The sequence below is a fragment of the Heloderma suspectum genome, chromosome 2 (assembly GCF_057233095.1).
Source record: "Heloderma suspectum isolate Gila_16-S chromosome 2, 16-S_ref, whole genome shotgun sequence".
Classification (NCBI taxonomy): domain Eukaryota; kingdom Metazoa; phylum Chordata; class Lepidosauria; order Squamata; family Helodermatidae; genus Heloderma; species Heloderma suspectum.
The window spans coordinates 309,476,233-309,500,997 of record NC_139459.1 but is presented as its reverse complement, the minus strand read 5'-3'; the positions used below and the strand labels follow the sequence as shown (position 1 = coordinate 309,500,997).

Sequence of the window (24,765 nt, the reverse complement as noted above, 5' to 3'; positions counted from 1 at the left end):
GAGTCTATCTCTGCAATTTATAACAGTAGACTATTGGTGGAAAGATAGCTCAATACTTTGCTTGGCTGAGCAGTTTTAACTATCTCACTGTTGAATTCAGTGAGCATTGTAAGAAACTGCCACAGTTGCAGGATTCATGCCATGGTTGAAACATATTCAGAATTCTACACAAGATGCAGAGAAATCAAAGCGGTCAATAACTATGTGCATAATAATCAAGTTAATGCTCTAACTGGAGCAACTGTGATTCGTGATGACTGATCACACACTCTAGCCTCAAGGCCATAAGGCACCGGAAACCTACAGTCAAAACAGCATCTGCATAAACTGTGTTGCTTGCGCTAGGAACTCCAGTCACATTAACATACTTTGGAACTGCTAAATCTGCTGCTTGGAGGTTTTTATTATCACTCTTCTGCCATTTTTTAACAAGAGGAATTTAAACAGAGTACCTAGGATAGTTTCCTTCTTCAGCTCAATGCTGAAAAGCACATGTTTTAATTCAGTAACATAAAGGTTTAATGTTCATTCACAACAACATCCAATGATTCCTATGGGCCCCTTAAAACATTTAGATATTGGGCATTAACCAGGGGGTCTGTGTATATCTAGAAAAATGCAAATACAGATTAGAGAATAAGTGGTGGAAAGTCCAGAGGGAAATGAACTTAGTTTTCCCACAAAAAAAACTAGTTACCCAAAAGCACTTTAGCCAGAGGTGCAATCGAATGTGTTATTTCCATTGGCTGAGAATGGTGAAAAAGTAATGCTTAGTGCAAACTTACTAATTTCAAGTGATGCAATATTGCAAGGAATGGACTGATCCCTCCCCAAGTTCACTGTAGCAGAAACAGTGAGTACACACTACCTCCCATTTAAAGTTAGATTCTTGTTATGAAGACAATTGTTTAGTCTTTAGCCCACAGTTATGATTTTTACCTGAACAGTGACAATATAAGGTAACAAAGCTTACCAAACAAGGTACATGTGTGTGTATACACACACACACACGCACGTGCGCGCATGCTTGAACACACAGGACATAAGCTTCCAGTAGGTTTAATAGATCTTCACTGACACCTCCACAAACAGCAACAATCTTTGTCTGAAGGCTTTGACCCTTCAGAATGTGAAAATATTTCATTGTGAAAGGAGCCAAGAAATCAAAGCGCTGGACTACAAGGGATAAAATGTCAAAATGTCAAATGTTATTTAAATAATGCAAAGATATAAATGTACCAAGTACAAATATCCACAAGGCATAATGGATCAAATACAATTCTAAGTATTCTATACAAGGGTTCAAAACCTGAAGATTTATGAAAGTGACTCCAAAATTAGCTAATTTATATGCAAGCTTCAGCAATTCATTATAGCTCTCAGGGCATTAAAAAAATTAAACTTAATCACGGAATGCATGGCTGAACCTCTGAAGTGATTCAGCTCAGTCAGCACCCAGAAAGCTATAGTCCTTGTATGTTATATGGATTCTTTATACCCTCATCCATTTGAATCATATTTCCCTTAGTATCTACCTTGTGGTTATTTGAACTTAGTACACTGTATCTGCATTAGTATTATTTGTCTTTATTATCCCAATCCTAGTGATTCACTAGTTCTATTACTTGGTTCATTGGGGACAACCTCCTTTGTGTTCGTTAAAGGAGGATAACAAACATCTTCCAAACATCGTTTCCTATCTCATGCTTATAGTAAGGGCCAGGTGTAGTTAACCACTACACCACCAGGAGGCAGCAATAGCGTAAATCACGTTTCTAGCCATTGAAAAATGAGTGAATCAGCAGTGGACTGTATGCTTACGGTACACTGAATCATAGCCTAAAGTGAAACCAGTTCTCCCGTACTGCCATGCAGGAATTGGAATCCCACTTCACATTGGTCAGGTTAGATTAATCACAGTATGCATAGGCACCAAGTATACTGGCAATCAAGCTCGGGGAACTAGTTGCTACATATCTATCTAGTGACTAGTTACCAATTTTATGATGCGGGAAAGCATGGTAGATTATATGGCTAAGAAACCAACAACAGCACTGGCAGAACACACACACAAACATCAACACACCAATCATGTTGACGGGGTCTGCCAGTTCCAGTGTTTTAAGAAGCTTAAGAATCTTCCAAAGACCCTGGACAATTGTGTTTTGGTGTATATAAGCATAAATCAAGTTACTATTTGGGTTTAGTGTTCTACTCAGAGGTTTATTCCAAACACAAGTTAAAATTTGCTCCACATTTGTAAGACTGTTCTGTACATATGAAATTGCATAAATCAGTGTACTGCTCCTATAAAGTTTTGACAGAACGACACAAAGTGCATTCTTTCATCAACTATTTGCAGTCAGAACCTTTTTCACTCACTAATTTTAAGAAATATTTAGCACAGAAAGACAGTCTTCCCCTATTTAAAATACCCATCTCCTCAAAAAGGTTTTGTACGTTTTGCTATAAAGACAAACAGCTTCTCTACTGCACATTATACTTGTTTGAACTCTAGAAGCAGCATTTCTGGGAAATTATACAATAGCAACTGTACAGGCAGGGAAGGAGAGAGAGGAAATGCAGAATCTTCATCCCTGTCTGATTTAAGAGTTTTGTCAGAGGCCATGTTCAGAACATCCTGACCTTCTGAGGCGAACTGGGTGGCAATGAGGGATAGGACCTTTCCAGGTATAGTACCTCACCTGACTAGCACTCTCTGGGATTGTTTGCACATAATGGCAGCAAATCTTGGATTAATGAACCCATGATTTGCCATGGCATATGCCAGGCACATTCTGCAGTCATTTTGAATATTCAACCCTTGCCTGGAGTTGCTACATGACATCCAAACCCAGACATTATGGGTTAATCATGGGTTAAATAACCCACAGTTAGCCTAACAACTAATTGTAGGTTAACTGTGGGTTGTTTAACCCACGATTAACCATTAGTGTTTGGACATCACATAACAACCCCTGATTGTGGGCTGAATATTCAACATGGTTGTGGAGTGTGCCTGGCACGCATCACAGCAAATTGTCAGGAGCGCCCTAGCGCCCTCTCTCAGTACACTCCAATAGCCAACTCAAGACACAGACAAAAGGATTCTTCTCAAGGCTTTAATCCTTTTACAACTTAATGACTCTTTCAGATGTTAATCACCAGCGACTAAGCAATGAACAGCAGAGTAGCCTATGCTCCGAGTAGGCAGTTGGTCCCCATTTGAAGGAGAATCACTTGAAGACCCTGAACTTATGGGCTAGGGAGAGATCCTCCCTCTTTCCCTTGGGTCCACGGGACGCGGCTGTTGCCTGTGCGCCAAACGGGCGCTACGCCTCCTTTCTGCGCCCTCCATCGCTCGTCATTCCGAGCGTCTGCGTCGAGCGTCTGGCAAGCCCCCCTCCTGCACTTTCTCACTGCTAGGATTACTATCTATCTCAGGAATGCTAGCAGGAGGAATCTCTGCCAGCTGCTGTGCCTGTGAGGGATGAGCTGGCTCCTCTCCCACGGATTGCTGATCCTCCTCAGAATCAGAACTGCTCTGGGGTTCTATCGGCTCAGTTTCCACCCTGACACAAATCATGGTTTAATTACCCCATAATTTGCTGCCGTTACATGCAAACCAATCATAGACTAGCACTCTTTGATGGCTTTTCAATACCAGCAGGAGACACTGCCATTTGCACAGGCTTTTAATGAGGTTTAATACTCACCTTTTTATCAGATTCTATGCAGCTCTTTTTACAATTGTTTTGAAGATGTTTTAAGCATCTGTTTGAGAATTTTGGTTTTTTCCCCTGACGGCTTTGTTATTCGGATACTTTTGTTCATTTAATATATTGTTTGTTTTAATTATGTTTTCTATGTTATAAGCCATCTTGAAAGTTATGATTGAGAAATGGGGAATTTTGACAATTAACTAATTAACATTCTTGATATATGTATGACGTTACACATGCATAATAAAAAAGGAGAACCTACAGTGGAATAAGTCTAAATCTCTAGCTCTTCATCCTCTGCTCCCTTTAAATAAGCAAGCCACAGGAAGAGTACATGCATGTGTATATTTTGGGTGGGGAAGCAGGTTACAGATGATCTCTTATGCAGGTACAGTGCTGCTGTGAGGAATCTTACATGGGCTACAAGGCCTTTACCTCAAAGAACAATTATTTGCCACACAACCCACTTTCTTTACACTTGGGTTCACATGACACAACAGCCCACTGTAGCTTAATTTACCTGCAGGGGCTGTTGTGTTCTGCCAGGTGCCCATGGGCGCCATTTTTGCATTGCGCCCCAGATGTCTGCCTTGTGTAGTTTGTTGTGTCATATGAACTCAGGCGGCAGGGGTTGTTTGAGGATTACACAACACTCAACCCTAAAACAAGACAAGCCATGGCAAGCCAGGAACCACGCAAAAATGGTACCCACAGGCACCAGGCATTAAATTAAGCCATGGTGGGCTGTCATGTGAATTTGTGGTGGTAAGGGATCCCAATAAAGACTGGGGCTCTGCATGGGGCAGATCAACCCCTTTCCAGGATTGTGGAGAGCACCCCTCCAAAGTGATGCATGTGCTTGAAAGATCCTCAAGAAGAAGGTTTGCTATCTCCAGACATGACCTGGAGCCTTTATCTTGCATAACAGAAGGTCCCCTCTCCCGAAGAGTGTATAAACTGAAGCTTTAAAATGGTGCCTCTTCTCACTTGGATCTTCTGCAGCAATTTCTACTATGCATTTATTTTAACAAAATGCTGTGAGTGATACTACAAGAATGCCCTCTCCATCTACTAATAAGAATGAGAAAGACATTTCTCAGGGAAACAGTTTGCTCAGAACACACCATATCTGTGTATAAATAGGACGAGATTATTTATATTATCCTAATAGTACTGGGGCCCTGGCGTAATTGCTTAAGCATGCGCATCCTGTACTCTAGGGTTGGAAATCAGCCAAGACAACTATCTTCTGATATGAAATTATCAAAGTGTAAAGTGGATATTTTATCTACTCTCCTCTGTATACTGGAGTTGCAACAGAAGTATCAACAATTTAATGTAATAGGCATGTGCATCTAGGACTTACTCTACGAGACAAGAAATTCAGTGTTTTCATTCAACAAAATACAGATGAATAGAAAGCCTGTTATTTGTCACATTTATTTCTGTTCATGTTGGGGTGTGATGTTTGGCGTGGCAGCTTATAAAAAGCTTTAAAAGATGACTAGGTTTATTTCTGAAGGACACTGGATAAATGATAAGGGCATTTGCCCATACCTGCTCCTTTGTCCAAGATCAATGATGATTCTGCAGTAGGTTTTATACTTTCCATGAAATGCACATTGTACAGCTGAAAAAGCAAAACAAGCATTTGCATCAAAAGATTTGCCTGCCCAAAGCATCTCTCAGACACACTGATTTTACTAATATTATCCCCTACAAAATAATGTGATGCTTATAATCAAGATTAACACTCACTCAAACAGGAGCTTCTATACTTCCAAGCTTCTTAACTGCAGATGTTAAAACAACTACTGGATAACAAACAGCCAAGCCAGCAAGAGGAAGGAGGGGAATTATTTTTCAATAATATTGCTTATTAATAAGGCCAGTTACTATTGGATTTCTAAAAAGAGCAGCCAAATCAGATGCAACAATGGTTTTCTAGATGATCTCACCTTGACAGGCTCACAGAAATGCTTTTCACAGCACACACAGGTACAGCAGCACCACATAAACATTGCCGCATGGCCCGTCAGCAACGCCTTGCTCAGTGCTAGGTACTGCTCGGACTGAGTCCCAGTCTGCCTACTCGACTCCCTACATCTGCAAGACTGAAAGAGCTCTGGGCAGTTGCTGTATAAACAGACTATTTGCCAAAACAAGCAGCTCAGTGTGCTTCAGTATCATTGATGCAAATGAACAGTTACACCGAGCTCATGCATGGTATATGCCTCTTCTTCAGCAGAGAACATTTTTTAAACAAATGCAAGCTCACCGGCACTTTAATTTAAACAATTTAAAGCTACAGAGCACACAACTGTATGTTCTTACAGCTGTATGACCATTACAATCCATTTTGCTTATATACCTTTTCTGCCCCTAGGCACTAGGAGTAATTAATGTGAGGTGCACAAGCTTTGGATTCCTACTGCCACCTTAAGTCTACTTTGAAACCAGGGCAGCAAACTATAGGTGTAGGTATAGGAAATTAAATGGAAATGTCTTCAAAGCGGTTCTGGTGTTTTGCTCCTAGGCCTATCAGTGTTTTGCAGTAGGCCTGAATGATCAGTCACAGTACAAGCACCAGAAATCAAAGATTCAAGCAACTTAGTAAACTGTAGAATTACTAACTTCAGCAAGTGGCGTTAGAGTGAGATACTATGTGGGAATATTTTTGAATTCAACTTCAGGGGGCAAATTTCCAGCTCATCTGTGTACTCTCAGGAATTCTTCCATATATCACAGTCATTTATTTTCTTTAGCCCTGCTCCCTGCATTGGTAAGCTCCATCTTTGAGTCTTTGAGGACATTAGCTGAATCCAACATGGACTAGACTACTGGTGCAAATGTTAGATGCAGAAGCATAACTGAATAGTTCTGCATTATTTATTTTTATTGGTTGCATTCAAAAAGGTTCAGAAATTCCATTGAAACACGCACTGATGTAGCTGGGAAGGACAGAAGATAAAACTAAATCAGGAATGAAACAAAATGAAATCCCTGAACTTTTAATAGTGAGCCTCAGCCACAGCCTGAGCATTTCCCTCCTTGTACTACCCAGTAACTATCAGGTGAAGAAAGGAAAATGGTGAAACCAGTGCTTGTGAAGCAACCCCAGAATCTCAGAAGCATTTATAACAAATTGTGGATTGCCTCAAACACACAAGCATGGCTTACCAACAGAAGTGCTGGGTTGCACAGTGGGAGACAACCTGGGGCCCTCAGATATTTTGGGATACAATTCTCATCAGCCCCAGCCAGCATGGCTAATCGTGAAGATTATAGGAGTTGCAGTCTAAAACTTCTGGAGGGCGCCAAATTGCCTACTCCTGGTCTACAGAATTACACCAAATCCAGTAAGACCCTGCTTTTTGGCCAAAACAAGAGAACTCAGAGGGAGACAGCAAGTGGAAGCTCAGATCTTCCATAGCACCTGACCGTGCCTTCTTAGGAAAACCCATCCGCCCATTCTGAAAACTGTTGCCATAAAACAGTATGTCAGTGTAGTCAAGCTCTTGGTATCTTTAATCTATTTTTTAAAGTTGAGAAAGAATGTATATGTTCATTTTATTTAGCAGTCATATGAGAGGCAACAACTAACTTGGGAGAGGCTTATTCATGCCCTAGATGCCTTACCTCTGGGCAACTGCCTTGTGAGCAGTTAACCAAGAGAGCTCTCCATGAATACAGACAGTTCTGCAGTCACAGTATTACATGATGGACCAGTTTGGAGCCATGGTTTATTGTGATGGAAAGCCATGGTTTATTGTGTTACCCCTCATAGCCATGCAGAGATTGGAAGCTTTTGCTTCTGTTTTTGACGAACCGAAGTTTAGCTTTATATTTGAACCCTACACTGTGGTTAATCTTAACTATGGATTACTGACACAAGTCAGCTTCATAACTCATGGCTTGAAGCTGGCTCAAGCAAACCGCAGTTAATAAAAATGGAAGTGAAAACCTCCAATTTCCTCCTTGTGGACCCACTAGTGTGCATCCCTGAGTCTCACTCCTATCACAGTAAACCATGATGTCAGCTCAATCAGAAGCTATTTTACAGACATGCAAATCCTCCCTCTGAGTGCCATTACAATGCTCACATAATTCAACTTAGAGGACCAACTGCAAAATTTGGGGTAGGGAGAACAAGCTCTGGTGCCCACTCCAATTCAATTTTATGTCTTATTACAAAATATTTTTGTGAATAACCCAATAATACTTGCCAGGGATGCGCAGAGATCCCAGCAACACTGAAGTACTCAGTTCCCACAGCATTTTTCTAGAACTGTGTTTTATAGCATCCATTTCAGTGGTAAGCCTCTGTTAATTAATCAAATGCTCCCTTTGCTGTTTTGTGTTATTTCAAGCTATCTTAAACTCTGGAAATGCTGCCAAACTTGAAACCAAGTTTGAATATCTATGGCATTTGGGGGTGCTAGTGGAAGACTAAACAAATCTTACATGACTTGTTAAATAATATAACAAACCTCAGTCAACCTACCATGTTCAGTTTTGCTTCCATTAAGAAAAAACCCTCATTCTTCATTCTGTGTGCACATTACATACACACAGACGTACAGCTTTTTTAAAAAATGTAGTCTTCAAAATAAACAAAATTCAAGGGTTGCTTGCATTCGTGAAGGCACACTCACACAGGCATTGCTATCTGATGGATCCACCTCTGCTTCTTACCTTCTTGTTCCTTTAAAATTTTCTTAAAGGTGACACGGCACCACACGAAACAATGTCACCACTGGTTCAGAAGCCACAAGGCTGTAGTAGTCCCATAAATAGGACGACAGTGCATACTCTTATGTGTCCCAAGGCCAAAAGAGAATGTCGACTGTTTCTAAAGTACTATGGATTATTTTGTTCGCAAGGCTTTATGTGGATAGAAGCACTTAAAAGACTTCAGCGTCAACATAGCCCATATACATTCCCCCCCAAACTCTCTTCCCGCTTTCTGTTTCCAGCTACTGAATCATGAAGTGCATTAGTGACATACTAGGTCCAACAAACTGTCAGTTTTCTTCGTCTTCAGTATATCTTCCTGGAGCTGGAGCTGCTTAGCAGAACAGAAAACAGAGAGGGGAGGGCCAAGCAAACAAAGCTCATGAATTCTGACGGGGCTTAAAAACTTTTAGCTTGGATGCTCACATGACTTCAGTTAACAAGGGAAGGCTTCTTTCCAAGTCAGCTTGGAATAAATACGTTTAGAGAAAATGGAAAAGGAACAGTATAATGTCTTTGTTGAAACAAAGCTGGTGCCAGAAATTAAGTAATTAAGAATAAGAGAAGCAGCAAGGGAATGACAAGTTGGTAAGATTCTCTATTTCACCCGAGTGATATTTAAGAAATAAAATCTGTAGCATGGACTCACAGTGCACCCCACTTTTTATTTTCTGTATTTAAAATGTATGTATGTTGAACATTCATGAAAAAAAAAATTAAGACCAGTTAAAGAAAATACTGCTTTGCACTGAAATGGCAGAAGAATTCAGAGATGGAAGAATAGATCCTTTACAGAATGTTTAGCCATGGTTTCTGTCTCATGTTCAAGACCACCAGTCATCATAGTGTCTTAATGTCACATGCAGGGCTTCCCTGTCCTAGAGGCAGGCTCCACTGTTCTATTTTCATGGAAAAAACACTTGTGGAAACTGTTACACCAGAACTCAAATTTCTTTATGCAGTAAATTCACATATGTGGTTATAAATACAGATTTACCTAACAGAAAGAATGAAATATTAAAAAGAGTAGTAAAAAGAGCAGTAAAAGAGCCAAAAGTGTTGGCAGTATAAACTCCCCCCAGAATTTCTCTTTCAATTTCATGCACGTTGACACATAAGTTTTTAAATCCCCCTCCCATTTTATTATCAGTGACCAGCACTGTAAAATATTTGTCAGTAAGCTTTTTGGCAATATTCATGCAATGGCTGCTGGGTAGCATTTTGAAAGTAAAAGTCTTCAATATTTAAGGCTAATCAAGAAGATTATGCTTGGAATTTGAGAGCTAATCCACTGTCCAAGTAATATTTTGGTTTAGTATTTTACTCAGGTATTCTCCATAGCGAAGACTCTTACGAGTCCCCTGGACTGCAAGGAGGTCCAATCAGTCAATCCTAAAGGAAATCAACCCTGAGTGCTCATTGGAAGGACAGATACTCAAGCTGAAGCTCAAATATTTTGGCCACCTAATGCGAAGGGAAAACTCTCTGGAAAAGACCCTGATGCTGGGAAAGACTGAAGGCAAAAGGAGAAGGGGATGGCAGAGGATGAGATGGCTAGATAGCATCACCTATGCAATGAATATGAACTTGAGCGCACTCCGGGAGACAGCGCAGGACAGGAAGGCCTGGCGTGCTATCGTCCATGGGGTCACGAAGAGTCGGACACGACTGAACGACTGAACAACAACAACAATTCTCCATAGCAGTTGAAAAACATCATGGGTAATCCTCCCATCGTTTGAATTTCAGGTGTCTGCATTGACCAGGGGTGGGCAACTTGTGGCCCTCCAGATATTTTGGCCCTCAAATCCCATCAGCCCTAGCTGGCATAGCCAATGGTGAGCAATTGTGGGAGTTGTAGGACAGAATATCTGGAGGGTCACAAGTTGCTCACCACTGGAACAGAGAAATTATACTATATATGTTAGACTAGCAGCAGGAGACAAATTGGAAAATTAAGCCATTTCCTTTCTCATATTCACCAAATAACCAAAGGCTTCTCATGGTGGCTTACAAATAATCCTAAATATATCCATAAGCTATTAGCACTGAACATTTCAGATGTTCAGGTCTGAATGCTGTTGGTTATGTAGCCAAACTGGCACCATCCAAACTGGCATCAAGGTTTGCAGAAGTACCAAAAAAATCTTTAGAAATAATCCCAAGGGGTGGAAAACCCCGAATACCTCGGTGAGGACTGAGGGCACTCCACAGCCACAGAATGTTGACTGATTTGGTGGGCCGGACTGCTGCATCCGGCAGTTGCTGTGGCTTGTCATGTTGTGTGAATCCAGGAAGCAGGAGTTATGTGAAGGTTAAACAAGCCACAGCAGGCTGTTTTGATCTTGCAAACTGGGTCAGTGTATGTGTGTTTGGGTGTGTGGGGAAGGAACAGAAAACTGGGAGGAAGGGGAAATTGAATGGAGTGGCTGAAATCCTGAACAGCAGCACTTGACATGGCAGAGTTTTATTGCATGTCCCCTTGTTAACACTGAATCCAGATTAAACATATATATCTATATCTGTGTGCGTGTATGTGTATGTGTATGCATTAATTAGAGACCTGAAGATAGTAATATAGTGCTATGATTGCCCATAGATAAAGGTTCTCTTTTTTTCTGCGCCACTTTAGTTTCTGGGCCAAACCCTAAAGTAGAACTCCTCTAAAAAAAAACCCTATTTGATCAGCGACCGTAGTGGGACAAAAACAAAAGAAAAAGATTAGCATGAGAACCTATTGCCAACAATACTATCTTCAGGTCACTAAAGCCTATTTGTAAACAGCCTTAGTTGTAATCCTTAAATAGCTAAGTTATTGTAGCTGTGTTTCCAATAGATCAGAGAATGTTGCTCCAAATAAAAAGAGGGTTTTGTGGGGATAAGCCAGTTTTTATAACAAGTACTTGTGGGCATACATAAATGCACACAACTATTTGTGGAATGCATGGCCCTTCAAAAGCAGCTTGTTATATAATTCTGGGGAAAAGGACTCTGAATGAAAGAAAACTGCTTTACAGAAGCAACATGATGGGTAGGGGGTGGAATTATATGCATGACTGTTTCTTTATACATGGTAGGAAATAATAACTATTTAGCAGAAGTAGAGAAAAGGGGGTACTCAATTTAAAATCTGTATGATATGCTGGAGGGAATGAAGATAGAAAACCAGCAAGAATGATTCTGAAAACTAAATTTATACCAAACGTTTATATTAGCATAAAGAAAAATTAATTTCTGCCTCAAAATATATCCCATTATAATTATGTTTAATATCTGTAATCAGATAGAGTAGATACATGCATCTACAGAGGGTAAATGTATATTTTACTGCAGGGACAAGCCACTTCAAATCTGACATAACTAGCTCGCCAGCTATATTTTTCTCATGGTCCCTGAAGGACCTGGACACTTATGCATGAGGCCCCACTGCATCACCTACTGTGAGTCTTCCTGCCAGTGTGGAGGACAGCAAGGCGGCTCTGAGAGCCCAATCATGTTGCCAGAATTTCAGCAGCCCCATTGCTGGTGAGGGGCAGCTGATTGAAACATGTGACATCAATTCTGTACCAGTTCCACTGGTTGCTGGTGCATTTCTAGGTCCAATTCCAAAGTGCTGGTTTTGACTTCTAAAGCTATAAATGGTTTGGGACCAAGTTACTTGAAGGAGTGCCTACAGTACACTCACAGGAGCCTGCCCAGGCACTAAGCTGTGCTTCAGAGGCCCCACTTATAGGTCCAACTGTAAGATCAATTCATTTGGTGGGCCTTTTCAGTGGTGGCCCCCAAGTTGACGAATGAGATGCAGATGGCTTCCACTTTGCAAATGTCTAATCAGGTTTTAAAAACTCATTACAGGCTGCTTTTCCTTGAAATAGGTCTTTAAATTTCTGCAGTTTTAAATTGTTTAAATATTTCAGATGTGTTGTTTTTCTTATCTAATTTAAACTAACCTATATTTTTTAAAATACTGCTGTCTGGTTATTTTGTGATTTAACTATATTTTATATTTTTGCTTTTCTGTGAGGTTCCTTGTAAGGATGATGTCCTAAAGAGTGGCCTATAAATATCGATTTATTTACAACATATTTATTTATTTGTGTAGCGCTCCACATCTAAATAGATTCTGGTGTGGTGAACAACAAGAGATAAAATGAACAAAAGATAAAAAGAACGAAGCAAGATATTAAAATTATTCTTTAAAAAACAGAATGCCTATAAAACCAAAGCTGGTTAACCAAGGAAGGCTTCCAGGAAAAGAGCTGTTTTCAGGAGGTGCTGAAAACAACCCAGTGTTGGCGCCTACCTGACCTCCAAAGGCAGGGAGCTCCATAGGGCAGGAGACACCACACTGGAAGTTTTTTTCTGGGTTGACTCGTCAGGTCACTGGTTTGTAGGCTGGCAGGAGAGAAGGCACTCTTCTGGGTATCCTGGTCCCAAGTTGGTTAGGGCTTTGTACACTAGTACCAAAACCTTAAACCTGGCCCAGTAACGAATAGGCAGCCAGTGCAGTTCCCTCAGCAAAGCAGTTGCATGCCACTTTGAGCCTCCAATGACTGTGATGGTTCTAGGAGTACCCCCAGAATACAAACCTGATCTTTCAGAGGGAGTGCAACCCCATCCAGAACAGGCAATGAGCCTATCTCCCGGACTCAGGAACCACTCACCCACAGGGCTTCCACCTTTCCAGGATTCAGTTTCAGTTTATTGGCCCTCATTCAACCCATTACTGCATCTAGGCACTGATCCAGGACTTGCACAGCCTCACCTGATTCAGATGTCACAGGGAGTTAGAGCTGTGTGTCATCAGCATACTGATGGCACTTGGCTCCAAGACCCTAAATGACTGCTCCCAGTGGCTACATATAGATGTTAAACAACATTGGGGACAGGTACCCTGCGGAACCCCACAGCTCAATTGCTAAGGGGCCGAGGAATGGTTACTCAATGTTACTCTCTGAAATTGGCCCCGCAGGTAAGACCAGAACCACTGTAACACAGTGCCTCCAATGCCCATCCCACAGATTCGATCCAGGAGGATACCATGGTTGATGGCATCAAAAGCCGATGAATAAAGTAAATAAAGTGAAATAAATAAAGTAAAACAAACAAACAAACATTTAATTTGAGCCTTTCTGCAAGATTACAAAGTAACATTGTATTTATGAGGTTTCAATGTTCACCTTGGGGATACAAAATAGCTTTTAGGTAAATTGACAGATTTACTTTCTTTTCATACAACTAGGATTGAGAGTTCTGAAACTGCACATAGGAAGACAACTTAATTGTTTGTTCAGTGAATCCTGTCAGTAGTCAGCTGGGTTTGTTCTTAATTCAAGTTCTGACCAGTTTGCCTACAGCAAGGAAGCCTACCTCAATCTCAGGTACATAACTACACTGATTTAGTCAGAATGTAAGAGGCTTAAATACCTTCAAAATGTCCTGCTTATTGTAATGGGCTTGCAGCCCAGGCTGTACATCCAGATCTGGGGAAAGTCTTCTCCCATGCTTAGATCCTACCATCAACAAGAACGTAGGAAGAGAGGATTCTCTTGGCACAATGGAATAGTGTAGCCCACTACAGTACAGAACACATTTAAAAAGTGCAGATAAAGTTATTGCCAGGACCTCCAATGAACTTTACATGAACTCATTTAAAGAAGCTGATTACCAGTAGTTTTTTTAAAATCTTCCTGACTACTTTGCAGCACCTTCAGTGATATTCCACCTCCTGTATAGACTCCAAAGTATGCATTTAAGAAGTTCAAACCTATATTAGTTCAGGGGAAGGAAACCAGCCTGATCTTGTCTGATCTTGAAGCTAAGCAGGGTCAGCTCTGGGTAGTACTTGGATGGGAGATACTTGGATGGGAGACTGCCTGGGAATCAGGCTTCCAGGGGGTTGGACTCGATGGTCTTGTAAGCCCCTTCCAAGCCTATGATTCTATGATTCTATGAAACCTGATGGATTACAGTTCTCAAAACGCATGACCACCAGCTATGCAGTCTGGAACCTTTGAGAGTTATAGTCCAAAGCATTAGCAGGCTACCAGGTTAGTTGAAATTACTATGCCATATACTGTAGACCAAACTATGTATTTCATGAAAAAAATAGCCTTGAGAGGCTGCAACTGGAAGCATGGCATGGGAAAGGGGTGACAATCATTCTCCTCACCAATGTTTTTTTTCTGCTCAAAATACCCCTCCCCACAAAGTTTATTTTTCCCTTGCGGTAGAAAGATATAGGCTTAAATCCAATGTCATGCCAGAGAATTTCTGCTCATGCAATGGGACTTCCCCTTGCTCTATTACCTCATCAGGCTTTCCAACTCTGCTCTGCAGGATCCCCCAAGCCTCTGGGGCAGATTTGGGGGGCATGTAGGGGGCTCCAGAGGAGAGGGGTAAACCATTCAGCAATTTCCATTCCACTGGGAGACAGTCAGGGTTGGATAAAATCCATAGGTTCCAGTATAACATTAATAACCAAGACAACAAAAGGACATCTTACATGTCAGTACACTGAAGAAATCAAACGTGTTTTTACGTATCACTTAACCAGCACAGAGCACTTTAGATAAGGTGATAATTTATATTGGTAGGCTGTCAGTTAAAGATTCATGATCTATCAGGTCTCAGTCTAAATTGTCACATGTGCAAGTGTAAATACACTTTTTATATTATGGGCAATTATATGGTTAGGAATATTTGGATCATTTAGAGTACGCAAAAATAAACTCACCAGTGGAAACATTTTAAAGATTCCCATCTTAGAAATGCCTCAGATGCTATCAGCAGCATTAGGAAGACTTCAGTTTATGGTGGTGGGTACAGCTTTTGCTTTGAAATGAAAGCGGGGGGAAGAGAAGTGACATGATGCTAGAACAAGCAAAAACCAATCCCGTCTAAATCCCTTAGTGTACACAGCACCTATTAATTTATTTAAATATGGGTGTTCAAAATACAGTAGTTAAAACATATTGTAACCATTCTATACATGCAATATACATCCTGAATTCCTTGCATGCTATTTCAAGAGCACTGTATGAATCACTCTCTAACACCAAATATAATCTAAATATTTACCTACACACAGTTTATGAACACAAAGGAACATTAATAAAGAATTAGTTGCGCATGATCAACACTCCCCATCAACAACGCAGATGTACAACTAGTACTTATACCGCAGATGAAATATATGCCTTACATTAATAGTTTCAGATGGCAAATTAGCCACCCTTAAGAGGGGTGGGAGAATTAGTGGGGAGGGTCTGTGTGCAGAGGCTGCCAGGAGGCTAGTATATTGTAGGGGATCGGGGGTGGTGAAGTGCCATGTGCCTGTATGCTCTGTGCTTACTTCATATAGCCAGATGTCAAGGCAACCATGGTACTTTGTTACTGTGCGTATATTGTAACTCTCCTCCATCAGCCTCCAGCATTACGTTCAGGTTTTAATAGTCCTGCTGAATCAGACAAAGTTTTATGTAGTCCACCATCCTGCCTCCCACAGTGGCCAATCAGATGTCTCCATAAAACAGGAATAATGTACCGAAGCTTTTCTCCCATAGCAGAGTAATTGCCACTTATGTGGATAAAGATAGAATGGATGTGCACAAGAACATCACTAGTGATACCCATGGGGCGGGGGGGGGGGGGGGAGAGCAGGTTTTGCCACTCCTAGCAGCCTTCCCAATTGTGCCCTGTTCACTTTACTCCACAGAACTTAATGGGAGCCACTGAGAATCAATGTGACCCCTACCTGCATAGCCCTATCTTGAGTTTCATTTCATGGCCGTGCTAGAAAGCAATGTCACTGCGATGTTAGACTAGGGGAGACCTGGGTTCAAACCTCACTGAGCCATGAATTTCACTGGAAGGCCTAGGGAATTTGCTGTCAGACTAGCTCACAGAGATTTTGGGTCACTCAGTTTCCTCATAATACTCGCCCCCCCAAAATATTTTCTCCTTTCCACTTATCCATCCTTAATATCTTTAATTAGCAATGGCTTTGCACTGAATTCTGACAATTTAACAGTGACAGAGATATTCCACAGCAAATGAAAGGAAATAATTTAAATGTTTTTCTCTTTCCCCTTTTCTTTGTCCCAACAAAGCAGCTCTGTTGAAGGAGCAAGAACTAGGAGATCAAATACAGTATGTCATTCTCTTATTTTCATTCCTATGGATTGCTTATTTGCAAATACTCCTCCATCCCTCCCTTATTTTTGCATCTCCTGATACAACTGGTAGCTGATTTGAAAGCTGTACAATGCTACAAGCAACTGACCTTTTATAACCTCTAGGCAAACAAATTGGGATTCAGCCATCCTGACAAAGAAGAATCAAAGTAAAACCAAACATTGCTGCAAACCCAAGCCACAATGAAAGATTAACCATAAGACAAAAGAAATTAAGTCTCTCTGGAACAGCAACGGTGGTGGGAGGAATCCTTTTTCAGTTCCTAAGAACTGGTATGCCTGAAGGAATATGAACAAGTCTGACTGATTAGGAGACCAACTTTTACTACATTAAGGGCACTGAGGATCAACTGTTCCGCTTTTTAAACTGAAGCACCCAAGTTCATATTTACCCATCACTCCTAATGACTAAGACACACAAACTAGACTGAGATAGGAGAAGGAAGTTCTGCTTTCACTAAAATATTAATGCTACTCACTTGATCATCCTTTGGATTTGCTGTAAGACAAATAGGTGTTTTGTCTCTGTGAAATTCTAACATGTTCATGCAAGATTGAATTTCAGTTTATTGCTAAAGCAAAGTCTGACCTCAAAGCCCTGAGGGGGAAAATATCACTTTGTGTAACTACAATACGACTTTAGAATGAGGATGAAAAGGGACAAGAAATTTTTGTATTACAATTCATTTCATACAAGGACTGCTTTACAATGCCCAATTATTCTTCCATCATAAAAGCAAGATAAAAACAATTGTGTGGAAGCACACCATTTCTTAGTGGCACTACTTATATCATACAATCAGAATATAAAACATAATACAAGCATTTCAAGCCCTTCTCATTACAGTTCCAAAACAGACCAAGTAGGCCTGAACAACAGAACGAGCATGTATAAAGTAAAACCTCATTTACCTCCCACATCTGAATCCTTTTACATAATGAACACATTTTATGACTGCTACACAGAAACATATTTTCTGTCCATCTTTTGTTCAGATTCATTCCATGTCCCTGATCTGCCTGGATAACCAGGATTCTACTATATTTCTGTGATAAGAAGGCACAAAATAGCAGCAGCTATTTTAAAGGTGAATGTAGTATCTGAAGGAATGCTCAATTGTTAAGTATTCAGTGCATAATTGCTCTCTCTCTCTCACATACACACACACACACACACTCACTCACTACAGCAAAGCACCATTACTGAAGGGAGGATAACATACTGTATCAGAAGAGGATGGTGAGGTGTCCATGCTGGCTCTGAAACAAGCAAAAGAACGTGCAGTTGAACCCAAGGCTTCTCCTTAGCTTGAACATGCTGTCCTAGAGAGTAAGGTTAAGCAGAGTGTTGATCCAGCCTTGTTAGACTGAATTATATCCTGACAATGTAATATGAATAGAATATGAAAGCAGGGGCACCCTAGGCATGTTGGCAGAGCTCTGACTGGATGTTCTAGAAAGAAACAGCGACTACAAACAAGTGAACTGCCCTGTGTGTCACATGAACAATCTTCAGCTGTGTCACGAGGCCCACTAAAAATATTCCCAGCCTCTGAGAAAGAAAGAAAATCTGGAGGTCATTTCTTGCTGCACTACAAAAATATACAAAAAGAGCAAAAAACACGTTATGTTGAACTATAGTACTGCATGTCAAGTTGACCCAAAAGCTGGGCTAGAAAGAAACAATACATACTCATTGCATTCTACATTTGATGTTCAGTTTTAATAGTGGCAACTTGTAAAGAGTTCCCCCTACCATAGCTGAAGTAGATGAGATAATTATTTAACCTGGTCTCCCTGGTCCCACAGAAACCTACCTATATTCATCTAGATCCTCCTTGGAGGCTTCCTCCTACGGGCTTCTACCATCTTAAGTATGGTGGATGGCGATGTGCTTGTTCTTCCTTTGCTGGCCTTCAGGTAGCAGACCAAGGCAGCCTTTTCTTTTTTTAAAAAAGCGTGTCTTTGGGCTTGCCTGACTGCTCCTCTGGGTCAGCTGTGCATATCCAATATTGTCCAACAACTGGATGAGGTAACAAGTGCATGTGCACTGGAACCTTTCCCAGGTGAAGCCTCTCAAACGCCTTTTAAATCTCAGAAAGCTAAAAACCATCTTGGGGGATGAGGTGAATGCAGAATGAGCATGAGAGAAAGAAGAGGTGTTACACATATGAACTTTTGGATTGTAGCCTGTGTTAGGAGTACAAACACTTTATAAAATGTAGCTATGATTGAAGAGAGAGATCTCCCCTTCTTGGCACAATCTGGTGTCTCCCTGCCCCTCTCCCAACACCGCACTGCTTCAATCATCTTTCCTACCTTGCTTCCTTGGAAGGAGTGCAGGAGGGAAGAGAAATTGCTCTTTCAGGTGTTAATTTGAGCGAAGGGTCAGCTGGGTTCAACTTTTTCTTTTGCTAAACAGGGGTGTGCCTTTTGTCCACCACTAAATACCTTTTGTGATAAGTGGACCATGGATTTCAAAGTCAGATTTAGATTTTCAGACAGGCCTCAGCCCTATCACCTCTCACATTAGAAATTCAGCACAAATTCCTTGGCTGGCAGAGGAAGGGAGATTAGGAATAGGCCATATCAAGTGACAAATCTTCCAGTACAGTTCGGTCCATTTTCAGGAGGCCAGTACAGGAAGGACAACCAGGGAAATCCAACACATGATGAGGCTGGATGAACCTGCTTCTTCACCCCATCTCACCTCATAAGAAAGAATCTAATACCTAGTTGCTAGGAATAATTGTAAAGACACAAACGTCTAGTTTACTTTTAGCCAGGTGTCTACAGAAGTATTCAAGGTGGCTTACAAAAAACATCAAAACGGAACACACAGAGAAATGAGCACAAATCAATAAATACTCCTGTGATGTCGAGCTGCTCTTCTGTTTCTTTTTCTTTAAAGCTACAAGCCTTCTGGATTTGGATTACTGGTCCCCACAGCTCACTTGGAATACTACACAAATTTCCCAGAGCTTCCAGATCTAGAAGACAGGAAGCCTTTTGATTTATCAAAATTTTGACCCCATGGACATAGCACGCCAGGCCTTCCTGTCCTCCGCTCTCTCCCGGAGTGTGCTCAAGTTCATATTCATTGCATCAGTGATGCTATCTAGCTATCTCATCCTCTGCCATCCCCTTCTCCTTTTGCCTTCAATCTTTCACCAGGGTCTTTTCCAGAGAGTTTTCTCTTCGCATTTGGTGGCCAAAATATTGGAGCTTCAGCTTCAGTATCTGTCCTTCCAATGAGCACTCAGGGTTGATTTCCTTTAGGATGGACTGATTGGACCTCCTTGCAGTCCAGGGCACTCGTAAGAGTCTTCTCCAGCACCACAGTTCGAAAGCATCAATTCTTCGGCGCTCAGCCTTCCTTATAGTCCAGCTCTCACAGCCATACATTACTACTGGGAAAACCATAGCTTTGATTAGACGGACCTTTGTTGGCAAGGTGATGTCTCTGCTTCTTACTATGTTGTCTAGGTTGGCCATAGCTTTCCTCCCAAGGAGCAAGCGTCTTTTAATTTCATGGCTACAGTCACCGTCTACGGTGATCTTGGAGCCCAAGAAAGTAAAATCTGTCACTGCTTCCATTTCTTCCCCTTCTATATGCCAGGAAGTGATGGGGCCAGATGCCATGATCTTAGTTTTTTTAATGCTGAGTTTCAAACTAGCTTTTGTACTCTCTACTCTCACCCTCAACAAGAGGCTCTTTAGATCCTCTTCGCTTTCTGCCATTAGGGTGGTATCGTCTGCATATCTGAGGCTGTTGATAATTCTCCCGGCAATCTTAATTCTGACCTGTGATTCATCCAACCTGGCGTTTCTCATGATGTACTCTGCATATAAGTTAAATAAGCAGGGTGACAATATGCAGCCTTGTCGTACTCCTTTCCCAATTTTGAACCAATCGGTTGTTCCATGTCTGGTTCTTACTGTTGCTTTCTCCATGATCCAGTGAAGGTTGGCAATTTGATCTCTAGTTCCTCTGTCTCTTTGAAACCCAGCTTGTACTTCCGGTAGTTCTCGGTTCACATACTGCTGAAGCCTAGCTTGTAGGATTTTGAGCATCACCTTGCTGGCATGTGAAATGAGCACAATTGTACGGTAGTTTGAACACTGTTTGGCATTGCCCTGTAGCAGCCATGTCGGGGGTCAGACTAAGTGGTCTCATGTTCTTGCTGAGCTAGCATAGTTTGGCAGGAACAGCAATGTAGAGACTTCCCCTGTCAGCAAGCCGAATTGCACAACACAGTCATGATTTTGCCTTTTTGCTTACTGCAAGACTGTATCCTTGTTCTCAAGATAGAATGTCCTATGGCCCATTTCCTGTACTATAAACAACTGTACCAACTGTAAAACCACAGGAGAGGGGGTGGGAGAAAGGGTCGCTTGTGTGTCATCATCTCTATAAAAGTAATGTGTGGCTATGCCTCGGGGCTTTTGGCTCTTTGGAAAAGATTCCAGCCTTAAGCCCGCGCGTTAAATAAAGAATACTCATTTTTCTTTTCTCCGTGGTCTCTCTGACTCTGATTTCTGCTACATAAATGGTGCCGTGACTCGGATGTGGCAGGCTCTGAGACAGAGAGGTGGCAGTTGCCTGCTCTTTATCGCCGCACCAGGAGGGAGAGCTCGGCGCACGCCTCCCTTTCTTGGCGCCACCGACCTTTTTGTCGGGTAAACGGGAGGGAGCCTGCGCCGGGATTGCCCAAACGGCAGCGAGCAGCAAGAGAACTTTGGGAAGTGGAGGAAGGAACTTGAGCCCTGCCTGTATCGCAGCTGCAATTGAGTTGAAACCCACATTGGAAGACTTCAGGAGTAAGGCAAGTATGGAGTAAAAGTGGGCCCCGCCTTTAGGGAGAAAGGCCACTGGGCAGAAAAAAAGAGGGTCCCGCCTTATGAAGAAGGTCAGTGTTAGTATACGTATACGAAAAGAACCTACTCCTTGCGAGTAGAAGGGGGGCCTGATCACACCCCCGAGTGGGCGCCAGTACCCAGCATGCCAGTACTCAGTAGAAAGCTGAGGAAGCTGGGGAAGCCGCTTTCCGCTCTGGTGAAAAGTGGGAAAAGTGGGTGGCAGGGACATATGGATGCAGTGGAGAGATTGATGATTGTGTGAGTGGCTACTGCGGTTTCTAATGCATACCATTGACCGTCCGGGTGCCCAGGCCAGTAGCAAAGTGCGTGGTGTGAAATTCCTTTTGTGTCGGCCAGTGAAACCCCTTACTCACTGACCAATCCCCTTTCCCTCCTTGTGTCTGTCTTTATCTTAGGAGAGAGGCTATGGGAGGTGAGGGAAGCAAGACTTGCACCCCCTTGAGATGTATGATAAAAAAAAAGGAAAAAGATTTTTTTAAAAGGATTCAGAATAGAGAGAGGAAATAGCAAAAAAGCTCAAGGTCGAGCTGAGAAAAAAAAAAAAAAGAACAAGATCTGAGGCTGTTAATCAGAGAAATGTTGCAAGACAGCCTGGCTTTTGACGTAGCGTGGGAGTGTGAGGCTGAAGAAGTAACCGTTAGCCTAGTGCGCCGGGAGGGCAGCAGGAGAATTGCCCACAACATTCTGAGTTGTGCAACATCATCACCTCGCCTAATTGAGATGAAATCCCTAAGAAATGGAAACTGAAAATGAAGACCCAGAAGATGAAGGCAAAATAGAAAATAAAGGTAAAGAATCAGCCCCCAGAGCACAGGCTAGACCCCTCTTCGAGTGAAAAGTGTGCCATAAGACTGTCCCAAAGCAGAATGAAGCGGAAAGACCACGTTAAAGATCTCTGTCAAGGTAACCGTGTTTAGCTTTGAACTGTGTTAGAATTGCATAGAGCCTGTAGCTACTGACCATCGGCTATATGATTTCTGAAGAGCGTAACCATTAAGCTTTTGCCGTGGGATTCCCTGCAATGAAGAAATCTCACTGATTTAAGTGTCCAGTGTTACACTGCCTAAGTGTGTGTGCTGAAGAAACCGAGAAACCAGACAGCATGTTCCTGGCCAAGCCAAAATCGCGCTACTACCATGCTCCTGAAAGCTGCAATAAACTGTGTAAGCTGGGAGACCCAACCTGATTGAGAAAAAAAGAAGATATTGGAGCAACTGTCTTAAAAAACAATGAGATCTGTGTAGCTGGCTGGCTGACGCTGTCAGTGATGTTACAGCTTTAAATTAAGACTGTTTTCCTGTTTGAGACCCCAGCGAAGAAAGCTGACCCGAGTTATTTGTTGCCCGTGCCAAAGCAAAGATTTAGCTGCCCTGTTTTAAGCTTGGGATTTACAAATACAAACAAATGGAAAAGCTTGCCTTTGAAGTCCTGCAAATCACCCCACCGCCTCCCCGAAGATTAATGGCTGCCTGAAAAATGCAAGTATAAGGTGATGCCCATCACCCCCCCAGCGTCCTGAGTTTCGGCACTCAGTGTTTCAGTGCTTTCGTGTACCAGGTTAGAAGAGAAAAAAAAGAGTAAGTTTTTAAAATGTCTGTGAGAACCTGACAGAAGTAAAATAGAATTTACAGAAGAGTTGCCCAAGTTAAAGCGTCACGGCTAGAGAGCTGAGCTGTGCCGCTCTGTTTAGACAGAGGCCTTGCTAAAAAGTTAAAGGCCCTTGTCTGTCAGAAGGGGTGTAGGGCCACACTTCCCCTTTTTTAAACTGATGCAAAAGTGGGGAGCCTTTGCTGGAAATATCTCATCTTCATTGCCCAGAGCCTTCTCTGTTTGGCTCCATCATCTGGGCTTTTTAGAGACACTCTGCACATGGACTAAAATTTTGAATTGTCAAAGACTTTCCATGGACAGTGCTGTGAAGCTTTTGATAAACTTAAACTCTCATCGCTGTGGACCGTGTGTCTGTTTTTGTAGTCAGCTCAGTGTACAGCAGGCTGAGTTTGATCTATGACTTTTAGATTTCCTTCTGCCAGAACTCATGCAGCATAAAGTTGCCGATGCAAAAATGGTGACCTAGAACTCTTTGCGTGTGTGGGTATGCCCGTCCCTTGATTTTAATGGGCCCTGAGCTTTCAGCCAGAAGAGCAGTATAATTGCTGGATCTGCTCCATCATGCCTTACCGTGCTAAAAGTGCTTTCCATTCATTGTGTTAAATTGCAGAAAAAGTTTGTTGTGTATATTTTATGATTTCTTAAATATCATAAAATATATGTGATATTTGCAGATTAGTGTTAGTTGCAACTCCAAATATACTAAGTGTGGTTCCCAATGGATGACAAGGAGAAAAGACAAAGGCAAGTAGAAAAGACAGAAATAGAGAAAGTAGCAGACAGATAGAGAAGGGGAAAAAAAAGAAGAAAGAAAAGGCAAGAGGCAAAGAAAAAAAAACATTTGTAGAAAAAAAGCGTGGCCATAGTTGCCCCCAGGGTAAATTAAAAGCAGCTGATTGTGCCTAGAGCTTATTCCCTGGGATAAAGTAGCCACAATAATGCAATAGTTCTTTAAGATGAAGAAAATGTAACTAGAAAGCGAAGAAGAACCTATCCCAAATGTGCGTCATTGGGACTAGTGTAGGGCAGAAAAGTTTAAGTGAGTGAGTTTAACTTGCAAAAAGACAAGGCTGGTGCATAGAGCGGAAAGTTTTATATAAAAAGTTTAAAACATGATCTGCAATACAGGCAGATCAGCAAAAGAGAAAAAAAGCAAGAGAGGGAGAGAGGTTTCTCTCTCCCAACACACAAGCGGGGCTAAAGCGCCTCACCCAGTATCAAACCCTGCTGTTAGAAGCCATGACAGCAAGTATAAAAAAGTCAGTTAATATAATAGACAAAGTGTCTAAAGTGCTGCAAGGTGCCACCAAAGCCCCCAGAGCGTACTTGGAGCATCTTTTAAATGCCTATTGCCAGTATGCCCCCTCGACCCAGAGGCCCAAGAAAACGTAGACAAAGAAATGAAAAAGACCCGGCAGAGGCAGAAGATTCTTAAGAAAAAACCAGTGTGCCCAGTGCGGACAAGATGGACATTGGTGGCGTGAATGCCCAAATGAAATAAATCAAATACACGAAAGAGAAAACCAAAGGGGCCAGAACGGGAGAGAGAGGAGACAGCTTAGTTAGCAACCAAACTGGAAAGCAAGGGTCTATAAAAATGTATAAAGAAGCCCCCTTCATTA

General features: G+C 41.8%; 1 protein-coding gene across 3 annotated transcripts in view; it reads right to left on the bottom strand.

The window, feature by feature from the left end:
• TMCC1 (transmembrane and coiled-coil domain family 1) overlaps positions 1–24,765 on the bottom strand; it is a 177,893-nt gene that overhangs the window by 35,910 nt on the left and 117,218 nt on the right. Inside the window, exons 2-3 of one of the 3 annotated variants that reach the window (XM_084840241.1) lie at positions 15,193–15,290; positions 13,884–14,031 (exon numbers count right to left, since the gene is read on the bottom strand). The exons of the other annotated variants lie outside the window; for them this stretch is intronic. Coding sequence (XP_084696367.1) covers positions 13,884–14,031; positions 15,193–15,251 — 207 coding nt within the window. The 5' untranslated portion in view covers positions 15,252–15,290. The remainder of the gene's footprint in view (positions 1–13,883; positions 14,032–15,192; positions 15,291–24,765) is intronic. 3 annotated transcript variants of the gene reach the window in all.